The 12,128-nt window shown below is 49.9% G+C and overlaps 1 protein-coding gene across 1 annotated transcript in view; it reads right to left on the reverse strand.

Annotated features, from left to right (window-relative positions):
• Nucleotides 1-275: 275 nt before the first annotated feature.
• Nucleotides 276-12,128, reverse strand: part of ESYT3 (extended synaptotagmin 3) — a 42,740-nt gene continuing 30,887 nt past the window's right edge. The window contains exons 10-23 of the mRNA XM_072122148.1: nucleotides 8,629-8,711; nucleotides 7,904-7,952; nucleotides 7,735-7,824; nucleotides 5,283-5,345; nucleotides 5,108-5,176; nucleotides 4,384-4,446; nucleotides 3,897-3,983; nucleotides 2,815-2,964; nucleotides 2,237-2,655; nucleotides 2,061-2,150; nucleotides 1,259-1,390; nucleotides 1,018-1,123; nucleotides 879-928; nucleotides 276-471 (exon numbers count right to left, since the gene is read on the reverse strand). Coding sequence (XP_071978249.1) covers nucleotides 435-471; nucleotides 879-928; nucleotides 1,018-1,123; nucleotides 1,259-1,390; nucleotides 2,061-2,150; nucleotides 2,237-2,655; nucleotides 2,815-2,964; nucleotides 3,897-3,983; nucleotides 4,384-4,446; nucleotides 5,108-5,176; nucleotides 5,283-5,345; nucleotides 7,735-7,824; nucleotides 7,904-7,952; nucleotides 8,629-8,711 — 1,488 coding nt within the window. The 3' untranslated portion in view covers nucleotides 276-434. The remainder of the gene's footprint in view (nucleotides 472-878; nucleotides 929-1,017; nucleotides 1,124-1,258; nucleotides 1,391-2,060; nucleotides 2,151-2,236; nucleotides 2,656-2,814; nucleotides 2,965-3,896; nucleotides 3,984-4,383; nucleotides 4,447-5,107; nucleotides 5,177-5,282; nucleotides 5,346-7,734; nucleotides 7,825-7,903; nucleotides 7,953-8,628; nucleotides 8,712-12,128) is intronic.

The raw sequence follows: 12,128 nt of genomic DNA on the forward strand, positions 1-12,128 counted from the left end.
AGGTCTGATTAAACATCTCTCCTGTACATAACACTGGCTGCAGAGAGCACAGAGCACAGCAGTGTGAGGTCTGATTATACATCTCTCCAGGGACAATACACAACACTGGCTGCAGAGAGCACAGCAGTATAAGGTCTGATTACACATCTCTCCAGGGATAACACTGGCTGCAGTCATGTTCTGTTTTGTGTATGCAGCTCCTGTGCTGAGCTCTGCACCCATATCTACACTCAGATTATGTTTTGCAGTTAATAAATTCATCAGGCGACAATGAAGATGATGAGACATTTATTCTGTAATTAGGAATAAATAATCAAATGTAATGTATAAATAGATGGGGTGGAGCGTGGTAGACTCCGCCCACACAGCATTATATTACATCTCCACAGCATTATATTACATATGTACATAATTACACTGCGATTGCCGCAACATCAGGAGCTCGGGCGGCGGGAAAGGGTCAGCTCAAACCTGCAAGACAAAGAGCAGCCATGACAGGGGAGGGATACCGGGGGCCACAGCGTGCGTGTTGGGGGGGGGGGGGGGTCATACGGGGGAGGACAGGGCCACAGCGTGTGATACAGAGGGGGGAAGGTAACGGGGGAACAACAGCGTGTAATACAATTGGGGGTTGATACCGGGGTCCACGGCGTGTGATACAAATTGGGAGGAAGGGGAGAAATACTAGTGCCACAATGTGTTATGGACTACCGGGAGCGTACGGGCTACTGCATGTGATACAGTAGGAGGGTACCGGAGGCTACAGCGTGTGAGGTGGGGACCTAATTAACAGAAAGCAGGAGCCCACTGCTGGCCAGGAGTCATGTGCACCCCTAGGGTCCTGTCATGTCCTGTCCATTGGTGCCCTGAACACTTACCAGTCAGTAAATCCCTGATCGACATCTTCTTGGGAAAGATCCACCAACGTCTGAGGAGGAAGAAGATCTTTCTATTATACACCCAGCACAGAGATGATGGAAGTAGTTCCCACCCCCAGAGCTTTGACCCATCACTTACCTTCCCCATCTCTTTCCGCTCCTGTGATCCGAACAGTCGGTTGTGCTTCACTGCGATGTCTAGCGTTCGCTTCTTTGCATCTTCAAGAGAAACCAGAAACTCAAACCTGGAGGAGAAAGAGAATATGAAGAATGTCCCCCAGTGCTTCCTTGTGGGGGTCCCCGGAGCAGGGGTCGCGGTTAGCACAGTCTCTGTATTTGTTGCTTATCACCCGGTCTGTGGTAACTTGGGTGCCACTTACTTCTCGTTGTAAATAGGGTTGAGCGTCTTCCTCTTCACTGTTGTCTTCTTGCGGCTGGCCCACCTACGGTCTGGGAGCAAGTAGATGCGGACGTAAGGGTCAGCACCGTGGCTCGAGCACTGGATCAGGTTCCTTGGGGGAAAAAAAGGAAGAGAAGTTTCACTTCCCAGAAGGCCAACTGTCCCTAGACTGAGGAGGTGCTGCAGCGACTGTGGCCCTAGACTGAGAGAGGTCCATAGCGAGGCTGTGGCCCTTCTTACCTGCAGCCATTGATCGAGGCCGACTGTGGCCCTAGACTGAGAGAGGTCCAAAGCGTGGCTGTGGCCCTTCGTACCTGCAGCCATTGATCAAGGCCGACTGTGGCCCTAGACTGAGGAGGTGCTGCAGCGACTGTGGCCCTAGACTGAGATAGGTCCAAAGCGAGGCTGTGGCCCTCCTTACCTGCAGCCATTGATCGAGGCCGACTGTGGCCCTAGACTTAGGAGGTGCTGCAGCAACTGTGGCCCTAGACTAAGAGCGCTGCAGTGAGGCCGACTGTGGCCCTAGACTAAGAGAGGTCAAAAGCGAGGCTGTGGCCCTTCTTACCTGCAGCCATTGATGGAGGCCGACTGTGGCCCTAGACTGAGGAGGTGCTGCAGCGGGGCTGACTGTGTCCCTAGACTGAGGAGGTGCTGTACTGAGGCCGACTGTGGACCTAGACTGAGGAGGTGCTGCATTGAGGCTTACTGTGGGAGTGCTGCAGTGAGGTTGACTGTGGCCCTAGACTAAGAGAGGCGTGAAGCGAGGTTGTGGCCCTTCTTACCTGCAGCCATTGATGGACACGATGAGGGAGCGTCGCAGTGATGCGTATCGCACTGAGATGTTCACCTCTCCGGTCACCTCTCCGGGGCCACTGAAACAAGATAAGTGACCATTACACTCATGATACACTGGGGGGGGGGGGGTCGCCGCCATGTACATAGGGGACTGGGGACGCACCTAGGGTCCTCACTGACGTCAAACACTGAAGAGGCCATGGAACTGAGGGAGACCAGGCTTGGGGCCATCCGCTGCAGGTGTCGGAGGTTAGGGGTGCGGGGGGCCTGTTCGAGGTTCTGATTGGGGCCCATCCTCTGCGGGTGTTGGAGGTTGGAGGTCTGGGGGGCTTGTTCAAGGGCTGGTCTCTGTTCATGTCCCCCGAAGCCGGCTCTGTGGCTGGTGCTAGCCGCGCTCTCCTTTCGGGCCACCTTGTTCTGAGGGACATAGTGGCCCCCGCTCTGTTGTTTCTCTGTGCTGTGTTTCCGGGGATTTTCGTTTGATTTTGCCTGATGCATCCGTCTAATGGAGACTGGCCCGTGCTTCAAAGAGTTAATGCCTGCGTACACAGTGTCCGGGTCCGGGTCCTCAATGTGTAGAACCTGTGGAGATACAGGAGGCTGTGAGCAACCCCAGGAGGAGGAGGCCGGAGAGGGAACTGCAAAATGGCGATATAGGAGCGTGGTCAGTGAGGGTAAAGGGGGTGTGGTTAGCGATAAGGGGCATGGTCAGAGGCGGTGCTCATTACATTGTATTCTCACCCTCATGACGACCTCCATCTTGATGAAGCTATGGGGCCCGGAGTTTGTAAGTGGGAACCTCTGCTCCAGGGTCAGCTTGTCGCTGGTCAGGAGACGATGCAGCGGGATGTCCAGCATCCCCAGGGCACATTGACGGTCATCATCCTTCACCTGCGAAAACAGGAGTCAACATCACACACTGCACCATCCAAAAAATGGTGACTATCCAACAATGCAAGACCACCAGCGAACATCCAGCATCACAAGACCACCGCTGACTATCCAACAACGTGAGACCACCACTGAATATCCATTGGTGATGAAACGCGTGGGATCAGCCCCCCACTCTGCTTTCCACCACCCGTGAGATTCAGCTACTTATATTGTATTGCATTGCATTTCTATCTCCCCCTTTAGTGTGGATATTTTTTTGTATAGGTATTTCATTTTCACTTTTGTACTTGTTTGGGGGTCTTTGTACATTTGGACTTTTTGAGGTGGTTGGTTCTCTGTACCTAAGTGATCCAACAATTCTCTTTATATCTATATGGGCAGAGTGCAGGTGACTATTATAGTTTTGTACTACCAGGTGCTCAGTGTTTAGTGTAACACACCTGTTTATCCATTGTGTGTGTTGTATAATATTTAGTATTTCCTATTCTTTGGTAGTTTCATTGCATCATCTTTCTTTTGTTGAGTCACCACTGAATATCCAGGCCCCAAGAAAAGGCTAGGCCCTAGTGGGGGATATTGCAACTACCTGCTCCTTCTTGTATCTATCACCTCATCCTCCTCCTTCTTGTATCTATCACTTCCTCCTCGTATCTATCACCTCATCCTCCTCCTTCTTGTATCTATCATTTCCTCCTCCTCCTCCTTGTAACTATCACTTCCTCCTCCTTGTATCTATCACTTCCTCCTCCTCCTCCTTGTATCTATCACTTCCTCCTCCTCCTCCTTGTATCTATCACTTCCTCCTCCTCCTCCTTGTATCTATCACTTCCTCATATCGATGTGTTTTATGTTTGTGATCACTTAGCAGAGCCTTCTCCCTCCTGGTCGGTTTCTTTGTCTCCCCAGTGATATCCTCAGATTCACATTACCTCCACGTGAAGATGCTGCATGTGGACGTCCTGGATGAAGAAGGCGAAGGCCTGTTCCCATACAGGGTCCTTGGTATTGGAGGAGGTCTGCAAAGAAAACCGACACTTGTAATCACACGTGACACCTGACAGACACCCCCCTCCAGGTGGACCTCCCCCCGCCACATGTGACCTCCAGACGGACCCTTCCCCCCTGCCTTCCCCGTCACGTGTGACTCCAGATGGACCCTCCTCCCCTGGCACGTGTGACCCCCAGACAGACCCCCAGCCTGAAGGTGACCTCCAGATGGACCCCCCCCCCCCAGAAGTTGACCTCCGGAAGGACCCCCCCACCACATGTAACCTCCAAACTGACCCAACTTCCCCGCCACGTGTGACGCTAGAGGAACCCCACACCACATGTGACCTCCAGACGGACCTTTCCCTCCCCCTGCCACATGTGAGTCCTGACAGACCACGCCATGCCCGACCCCAGCATGCAACTCACCTTGCTCTTCACGGACTTCTTCCCCACACTCATGATGACGTACGAGCTGGGCTCCTTCTCACACTGCACAAGAGACAAAAGAAGGGATGAGAAGATGCTACCCCGGCTCTTCAGATCCACAAGGCACCCCTTCCCCGTGGACTCAAGCTTCATCCAGCCCCTGCCCCACCCAACTCCCAACTATTCTAAGGCCCGGATAACCGTCTGCTCCGTCTCACCTCCTGCCCCTGTCATCTCCTTCCCCCAGCTAACCCATGTCCCCATTCACCTCTTACATCCAGCGAACCCTCAGCTCCCGCTCACCCCCTACCGTCAGCCACCATTCCCCCCAGTCTGAAACTAACACCGGCCCACACTCACCTCCTGCCAACCCCAGCTTCTGCTTCTCCTGGCCTTTCTCTAGCCCTTAAACATGGCTGTTCATCTCCCTCCCTCGCTCACCATCCTACCCCCACGCCCTGCTCACCCTGCTCTTACGCTCCACCTACTACCTCAGCAGGGGCTGACCAGGGGCGTTACTTGAGGGGGTGCAGAGGTTGCGATCGCACCTGGGCCCAAGAGGTTTAGGGGGCCCTTATGGTGTCACTTTCCCATATGAGAAGACTATTACTATAAACCATACATTATAGTCGGGGGCCCGGCACAGACTTTGCACTGGGGCTTCTAGTTACGCCACTGGCACCTGCCTCAGGAGAGGCCGTTCAGTTGCGCTGCTGCACATTACCTTGGGGTACGCGGCGTATCTCTGCTTACGAGCCGAGTATTCATTGTTAGAGTATTCAAAATGATTCCTCTGCAAAGGAAGAAAAGGAGGAGGTTAGCGGGAAACGAGGGCGACATTGTAGAGGTGGGTGTCACATGATGTCATTACAGCCACTCAGCGCCATCATGTCACTTACCGGCAAACCACCCGCACTGTCCAGATACACGATCACCATGGCGGTGGACAATCCATTACTGGCCTAATGTACAGAGGAGAACAGTTATAGGAGGCGACACCAAACTATCACCAAACTATCACCAGACCATCACCTGGCCATCTCTGAGGTAAGTACACTAATACATCACCAGATCACCGGCCATCTCTGAGGTAAGTACACTAATACATCACCAGATCACCTGGCCATCTCTGAGGTAAGTACACTAATACATCACCAGATCACCGGCCATCTCTGAGGTAATTACACTAATACATCACCAGATCACTGCCATCTCTGAGGTAATTACACTAATACATCACCAGATCACCGGCCATCTCTGAGGTAATTACACTAATACATCACCAGATCACCGGCCATCTCTGAGGTAAATACACTAATACATCACCAGATCACCGGCCATCTCTGAGGTAGTTACACTAATACATCACCAGATCACCGGCCATCTCTGAGGTAATTACACTAATACATCACCAGATCACCGCCATCTCTGAGGTAATTACACTAATACATCACCAGATCACCAGCCATCTCTGAGGTAATTACACTAATACATCACTAGATCACCGGCCATCTCTGAGGTAATTACACTAATACATCACCAGATCACCGGCCATCTCTGAGGTAATTACACTAATACATCACCAGATCACCGGCCATCTCTGAGGTAGTTACACTAATACATCACCAGATCACCGGCCATCTCTGAGGTAATTACACTAATACATCACCAGATCACCGGCCATCTCTGAGGTAAGTACACTAATACATCACTAGATCACCGGCCATCTCTGAGGTAATTACACTAATACATCACCAGATCACCGCCATCTCTGAGGTAATTACACTAATACATCACCAGATCACCAGCCATCTCTGAGGTAATTACACTAATACATCACTAGATCACCGGCCATCTCTGAGGTAATTACACTAATACATCACCAGATCACCGGCCATCTCTGAGGTAATTACACTAATACATCACCAGATCACCGGCCATCTCTGAGGTAGTTACACTAATACATCACCAGATCACCGGCCATCTCTGAGGTAATTACACTAATACATCACCAGATCACCAACCATCTCTGAGGTAATTACACTAATACATCACCAGATCACCGGCCATCTCTGGGGTAAGTACACTAATACATCACCAGATCACTGCCCATCTCTGAGGTAATTACACTAATACATCACCAGATCACCAGCCATCTCTGAGGTAATTACACTAATACATCACCAGATCACCGGCCATCTCTGAGGTAATTACACTAATACATCACCAGATCACCGGCCATCTCTGAGGTAATTACACTAATACATCACCAGATCACCGGCCATCTCTGAGGTAGTTACACTAATACATCACCAGATCACCGGCCATCTCTGAGGTAATTACACTAATACATCACCAGATCACCGGCCATCTCTGAGGTAATTACACTAATACATCACCAGATCACCGGCCATCTCTGGGGTAAGTACACTAATACATCACCAGATCACTGCCCATCTCTGAGGTAAGTACACTAATACATCACCAGATCACTGCCATGTCTGAGGTAATTACACTAATACATCGCCAGATCACCGGCCATCTCTGAGGTAATTACACTAATACATCACCAGATCACCGGCCATCTCTGAGGTAATTACACTAATACATCACCAGATCACCTGGCCATCTCTGAGGTAATTACACTAATACATCACCAGATCACCGGCCATCTCTGAGGTAATTACACTAATACATCACCAGATCACCGGCCATCTCTGAGGTAATTACACTAATACATCACCAGATCACCAGCCATCTCTGAGGTAATTACACTAATACATCACCAGATCACCAGCCATCTCTGAGGTAATTACACTAATACATCACCAGATCACCGGCCATCTCTGAGGTAAGTACACTAATACATCACCAGATCACCGGCCATCTCTGAGGTAATTACACTAATACATCACCAGATCACCGGCCATCTCTGAGGTAATTACACTAATACATCACCAGATCACCGGCCATCTCTGAGGTAATTACACTAATACATCACCAGATCACCGGCCATCTCTGAGGTAATTACACTAATACATCACCAGATCACCGGCCATCTCTGAGGTAATTACACTAATACATCACCAGATCACCTGGCCATCTCTGAGGTAATTACACTAATACATCACCAGATCACCGGCCATCTCTGAGGTAATTACACTAATACATCACCAGATCACCGGCCATCTCTGAGGTAAATACACTAATACATCACCAGATCACTGCCATCTCTGAGGTTATTACACAGTTATTACACATCACCCACTTATATGTGAGGTTACTATTATCTCAACGCTCTATTATACCTCTGTCATTCTATTACATGTGGAGGTAGGTCTGGTCACTCACCTCCTGTAGCTTCTCTTGTGTGGCCAGTAGTGAGAACCACTGGAGCTTCAGATGAACAGAACCGCTGACCACATCACAGAGAGGAAACCACTGGAAAGAGAGAAGCTGTAGAGGTCAGACACGAATTCGAGACCACGCCACACGCCATGAGCACCAAAGACCACCTCACCTCATCTACAATCCGGTCCTTCATGACACCCTCCAGGCCGATGACTAAACTGTGAGACACAAAGATATATATATGACATTTCATTACGTATATGATCGCTACATATAGTGCAATGCGTGTAACTTTCCAATTACATGTATGACCCTTCCTACTCACATGTAGGACTCCATTTTCTTAAAGGGCATCTACCACCAGGATGAAGGATTATAAACCAAGCACTGATACTGACATAAAGGTATGTGCTTCCTCTGGAAGGATCTGCTGCTCTTTTATCTTCTTATGCCTTGGTTCTTAAGAAAAAAAAGCTTTAACAATTATGCAAATGAGCCTCATGAGTTCCAGACACCATTAACATCTATGAAGCCAAGAGCTCCTTAGGCTCATTTGCATAATATTAAAAGCTTTTTTTTGTAAAAAAAAACCCACAGGGAATAAGAAGACAAAAAAAAAAACCACAGGGAATAAGAAGACAAAAGAAGCAGAGGGGGTGCACTCCAGTATGTCAGTGCTGGGTTTACAATCCTTCATCCTGGTGGTAGATGTCCTTTAGATATGTGACGCTTCCTCGCTACATGTATGATCCTTCCTTATCTTATGTATGACACCTTCTACATATATGATCTCTACTACACTCCTCCTACTCATATATGACCTTTCCCCTCACATGTACGACCCCTGCTGATCACATGCATGACCCCCCCCCTCCCTCATGCAGCTGATTTTACCTTCCCAAAAAATCATCCTTGTCTGGATCCTCATCATAAAGGTCGACCTCCAGATCCTGCCCCGGGACCTCATGGATGACAAACTGAAATACAGGGAGGGAGGCGTTATCCACATGGAGGGATGAATTGCAAAGGACCCTCTGATCACAGCCCAACTACACCACATTCCAAATTATTACGAAAATGATATTTATCTCTGATTTTCCTAAATGATTGATGCAAACAGGATTTTTTCCAAAATTTAAAAGAAAAAAAAAACTCGAAATGCCCAGTTCCAGATTATTCTGTGCAGCAGCTTCCAAACATTTTGTGAAAAACTGAAAATGTTCATTTGTAGAATTAGGAGATCACATTCACTGAAAAGTGATTTCACTCCCAAACATCCTAACAGGCCGAGTTACATGTGATGCAGGACCTTCTGTGATGTCACCTGCACAATTCCTGCATCCATTACACTTGGGAGATTTGGAGACTTTCATGCTTGAATTTCTCTACATGTTATCTGAATCGCCCTAGGAGTTCCCCTTCCCCCCATAGATCTTCTGCTTGATGATAATAACAGAGATTCTCCATAGGGTTTAGATCAGGGGAAGTTGGCTGCCACACCACGACATGCTCTCCTTTTATGCCCAAAGAAGCCATAGCAGTCCTGCATGAAGCTGGAGCGTTGTCTTGCATGAAGCTGGAGCGTTGTCCTGCATGAAGCTGGAGCGTTGTCCTGCATGAAGCTGGAGCGTTGTCCTGCATGAAGCTGGAGCGTTGTCCTGCATGAAGCTGGAGCGTTGTCCTGCATGAAGCTGGAGCGTTGTCCTGCATGAAGCTGGAGCGTTGTCCTGCATGAAGCTGGAGCGTTGTCCTGCATGAAGATGGACAGTTGTCCTGCAAGAAGATGGACAGTTGTCCTGCAAGAAGATGGACAGTTGTCCTGCCTGAAGATGGAGAGTTGTCCTGCATTGATCCGTGTCCTGCATGAAGATGGAACCTTGTCCTGCATGAAGAGGGTGCATTGTCCTGCAAGAAGATAATGCGTTGTCCTCCAAGAAGATGGTGCGTTGTCCTCCAAGAAGATGGAACCTTGTCCTTCATGAAGATGGAACCTTGTCCTGCAAGAAAATGGTGCGTTGTCCTGCAGGAAGATGGAGCAGTGTCCTGCATGAAGATGGTGCGCTGTACTGCAAGAAGATGGTGCCTTGTCCTGCATGAAGATGGCGCCTTGTCCTGCATGAAGATGTCGCCTTGTCCTGCATGAAGATGGCGCCTTGTCCTGCATGAAGATGGCGCCTTGTCCTGCATGAAGATGGGGCGCTGTCCTGCATGAAGATGGGGCGCCTTGTCCTGCATGAAGATGGGGCGCCTTGTCCTGCATGAAGATGGCGCCTTGTCCTGCATGAAGATGGCGCCTTGTCCTGCATGAAGATGGCGCGTTGATCTGCATGAAGATGGGGCGCTGTCCTGCAAGAAGATGGCGCCTTGTCCTGCATGAAGATGGCGCCTTGTCCTGCATGAAGATGGCGCCTTGTCCTGCATGAAGATGGCGCCTTGTCCTGCATGAAGATGGCGCCTTGTCCTGCATGAAGATGGCGCCTTGTCCTGCATGAAGATGGCGCCTTGTCCTGCATGAAGATGGCGCGTTGATCTGCATGAAGATGGGGCGCTGTCCTGCAAGAAGATGGTGCCTTGTCCTGCATGAAGATGGCGCCTTGTCCTGCATGAAGATGGCGCCTTGTCCTGCATGAAGATGGCGCCTTGTCCTGCATGAAGATGGCGCCTTGTCCTGCATGAAGATGGCGCCTTGTCCTGCATGAAGATGGCGCCTTGTCCTGCATGAAGATGGCGCCTTGTCCTGCATGAAGATGGCGCCTTGTCCTGCATGTAGATGGCGCCTTGTCCTGCATGAAGATGGCGCCTTGTCCTGCATGAAGATGGCGCCTTGTCCTGCATGAAGATGGCGCCTTGTCCTGCATGAAGATGGCGCCTTGTCCTGCATGAAGATGGCGCCTTGTCCTGCATGAAGATGGCGCGTTGATCTGCATGAAGATGGGGCGCTGTCCTGCAAGAAGATGGTGCCTTGTCCTGCATGAAGATGGCGCCTTGTCCTGCATGAAGATGGCGCCTTGTCCTGCATGAAGATGGCGCCTTGTCCTGCATGAAGATGGCGCCTTGTCCTGCATGAAGATGGCGCCTTGTCCTGCATGAAGATGGCGCCTTGTCCTGCATGAAGATGGCGCCTTGTCCTGCATGAAGATGGCGCCTTGTCCTGCATGAAGATGGCACCTTGTCCTGCATGTAGATGGCGCCTTGTCCTGCATGAAGATGGCGCCTTGTCCTGCATGAAGATGGCACCTTGTCCTGCATGTAGATGGCGTGTTGATCTGCATGAAGATGGCACCTTGTCCTGCATGTAGATGGCGTGTTGATCTGCATGAAGATGGGGCGCTGTCCTGCAAGGAAACCCCAAATCTCTATGTTTTGTTCCCTGAGCCATGTAGTTCTCCCCTTTGCTTTATGGCAGGTGCTCCATCATGCTGGAGGAGGCATTGTTCATCACCATCTTCTCTTGGATGGTTGGGAGAAGTTGGTCTTGGAGGACATTCTGGTCTCATTCTTTATTCATGGATGTGTTTTTAGGCAAGACTGTGAGAGAGCCGATTCCCTTGGCTGAGAAGCCGCCCCACACATGAATGGCTGCAGGAGGCTTTACAGGTGGCATGAGACAAGACTGGTGATATCGCTCACCTTGTCTTCTCCCAACAAGATGTTTCCCAGATGTTCCAAACAATCGGAAAGGGGATTTGTCAGAGAAAATGACTTTCCCCCAGTCCTCAGCGTCCACTCCCTGCATCTTCTGCAGAATATCAGTCTGTCCCTGATGTTCTTTTTGGAGAGAAGTGGCTTCTTTGCTGCCCTCCTGACACCAGGTCTTGCTCCAGGAGTCTCCGCAGTGTCACAGTGCGTGCAGATGCCTCACACCTGCCTGCTGCCATTCCTGAGCAAGCTCTGCACTGCTGGGAGCCCCATCCCCAAGCTGAAACACTTGTAATAGACGGTCCTGGCCCTTGCTGGTCCTTCTTGGGCTCCTGGATCCTTTTTGTTAACAATGGAGCCTCTCTCCTTGACTTCCTTGATGATGCGATAGATTGGTGACTGAGGTGCAATCTTTCTAGCTGCGATACTCTTCCCTGTTCGGCCAGTTTTGTACAGTGCAATGATGACTGCACGTGTTTCTTTAGAGATAACCATGGTTAACAGAAGAGAAACAATGATGCCAAGCACTAGTCTCCTTTTAAAGTGTCCAGTGGTGTGATTCTTACTTAATCATGACAGATTGATCCCCAGCCCTGTCCTCATCAGCACCCGCACCTGTGTTACTGGAGACATCACTGACACCATGTTACCTGCTCCTCTTTGTGGGAAAAAGTTAATTTTCTAGGCAAATATTGACATTCTGGAGTATATGCAAATTGCCATTATAATACCTGATGCAGGAGACTTTGTAACAA

Source organism: Engystomops pustulosus, chromosome 8 (assembly GCF_040894005.1).
Source record: "Engystomops pustulosus chromosome 8, aEngPut4.maternal, whole genome shotgun sequence".
NCBI lineage: Eukaryota > Metazoa > Chordata > Amphibia > Anura > Leptodactylidae > Engystomops > Engystomops pustulosus.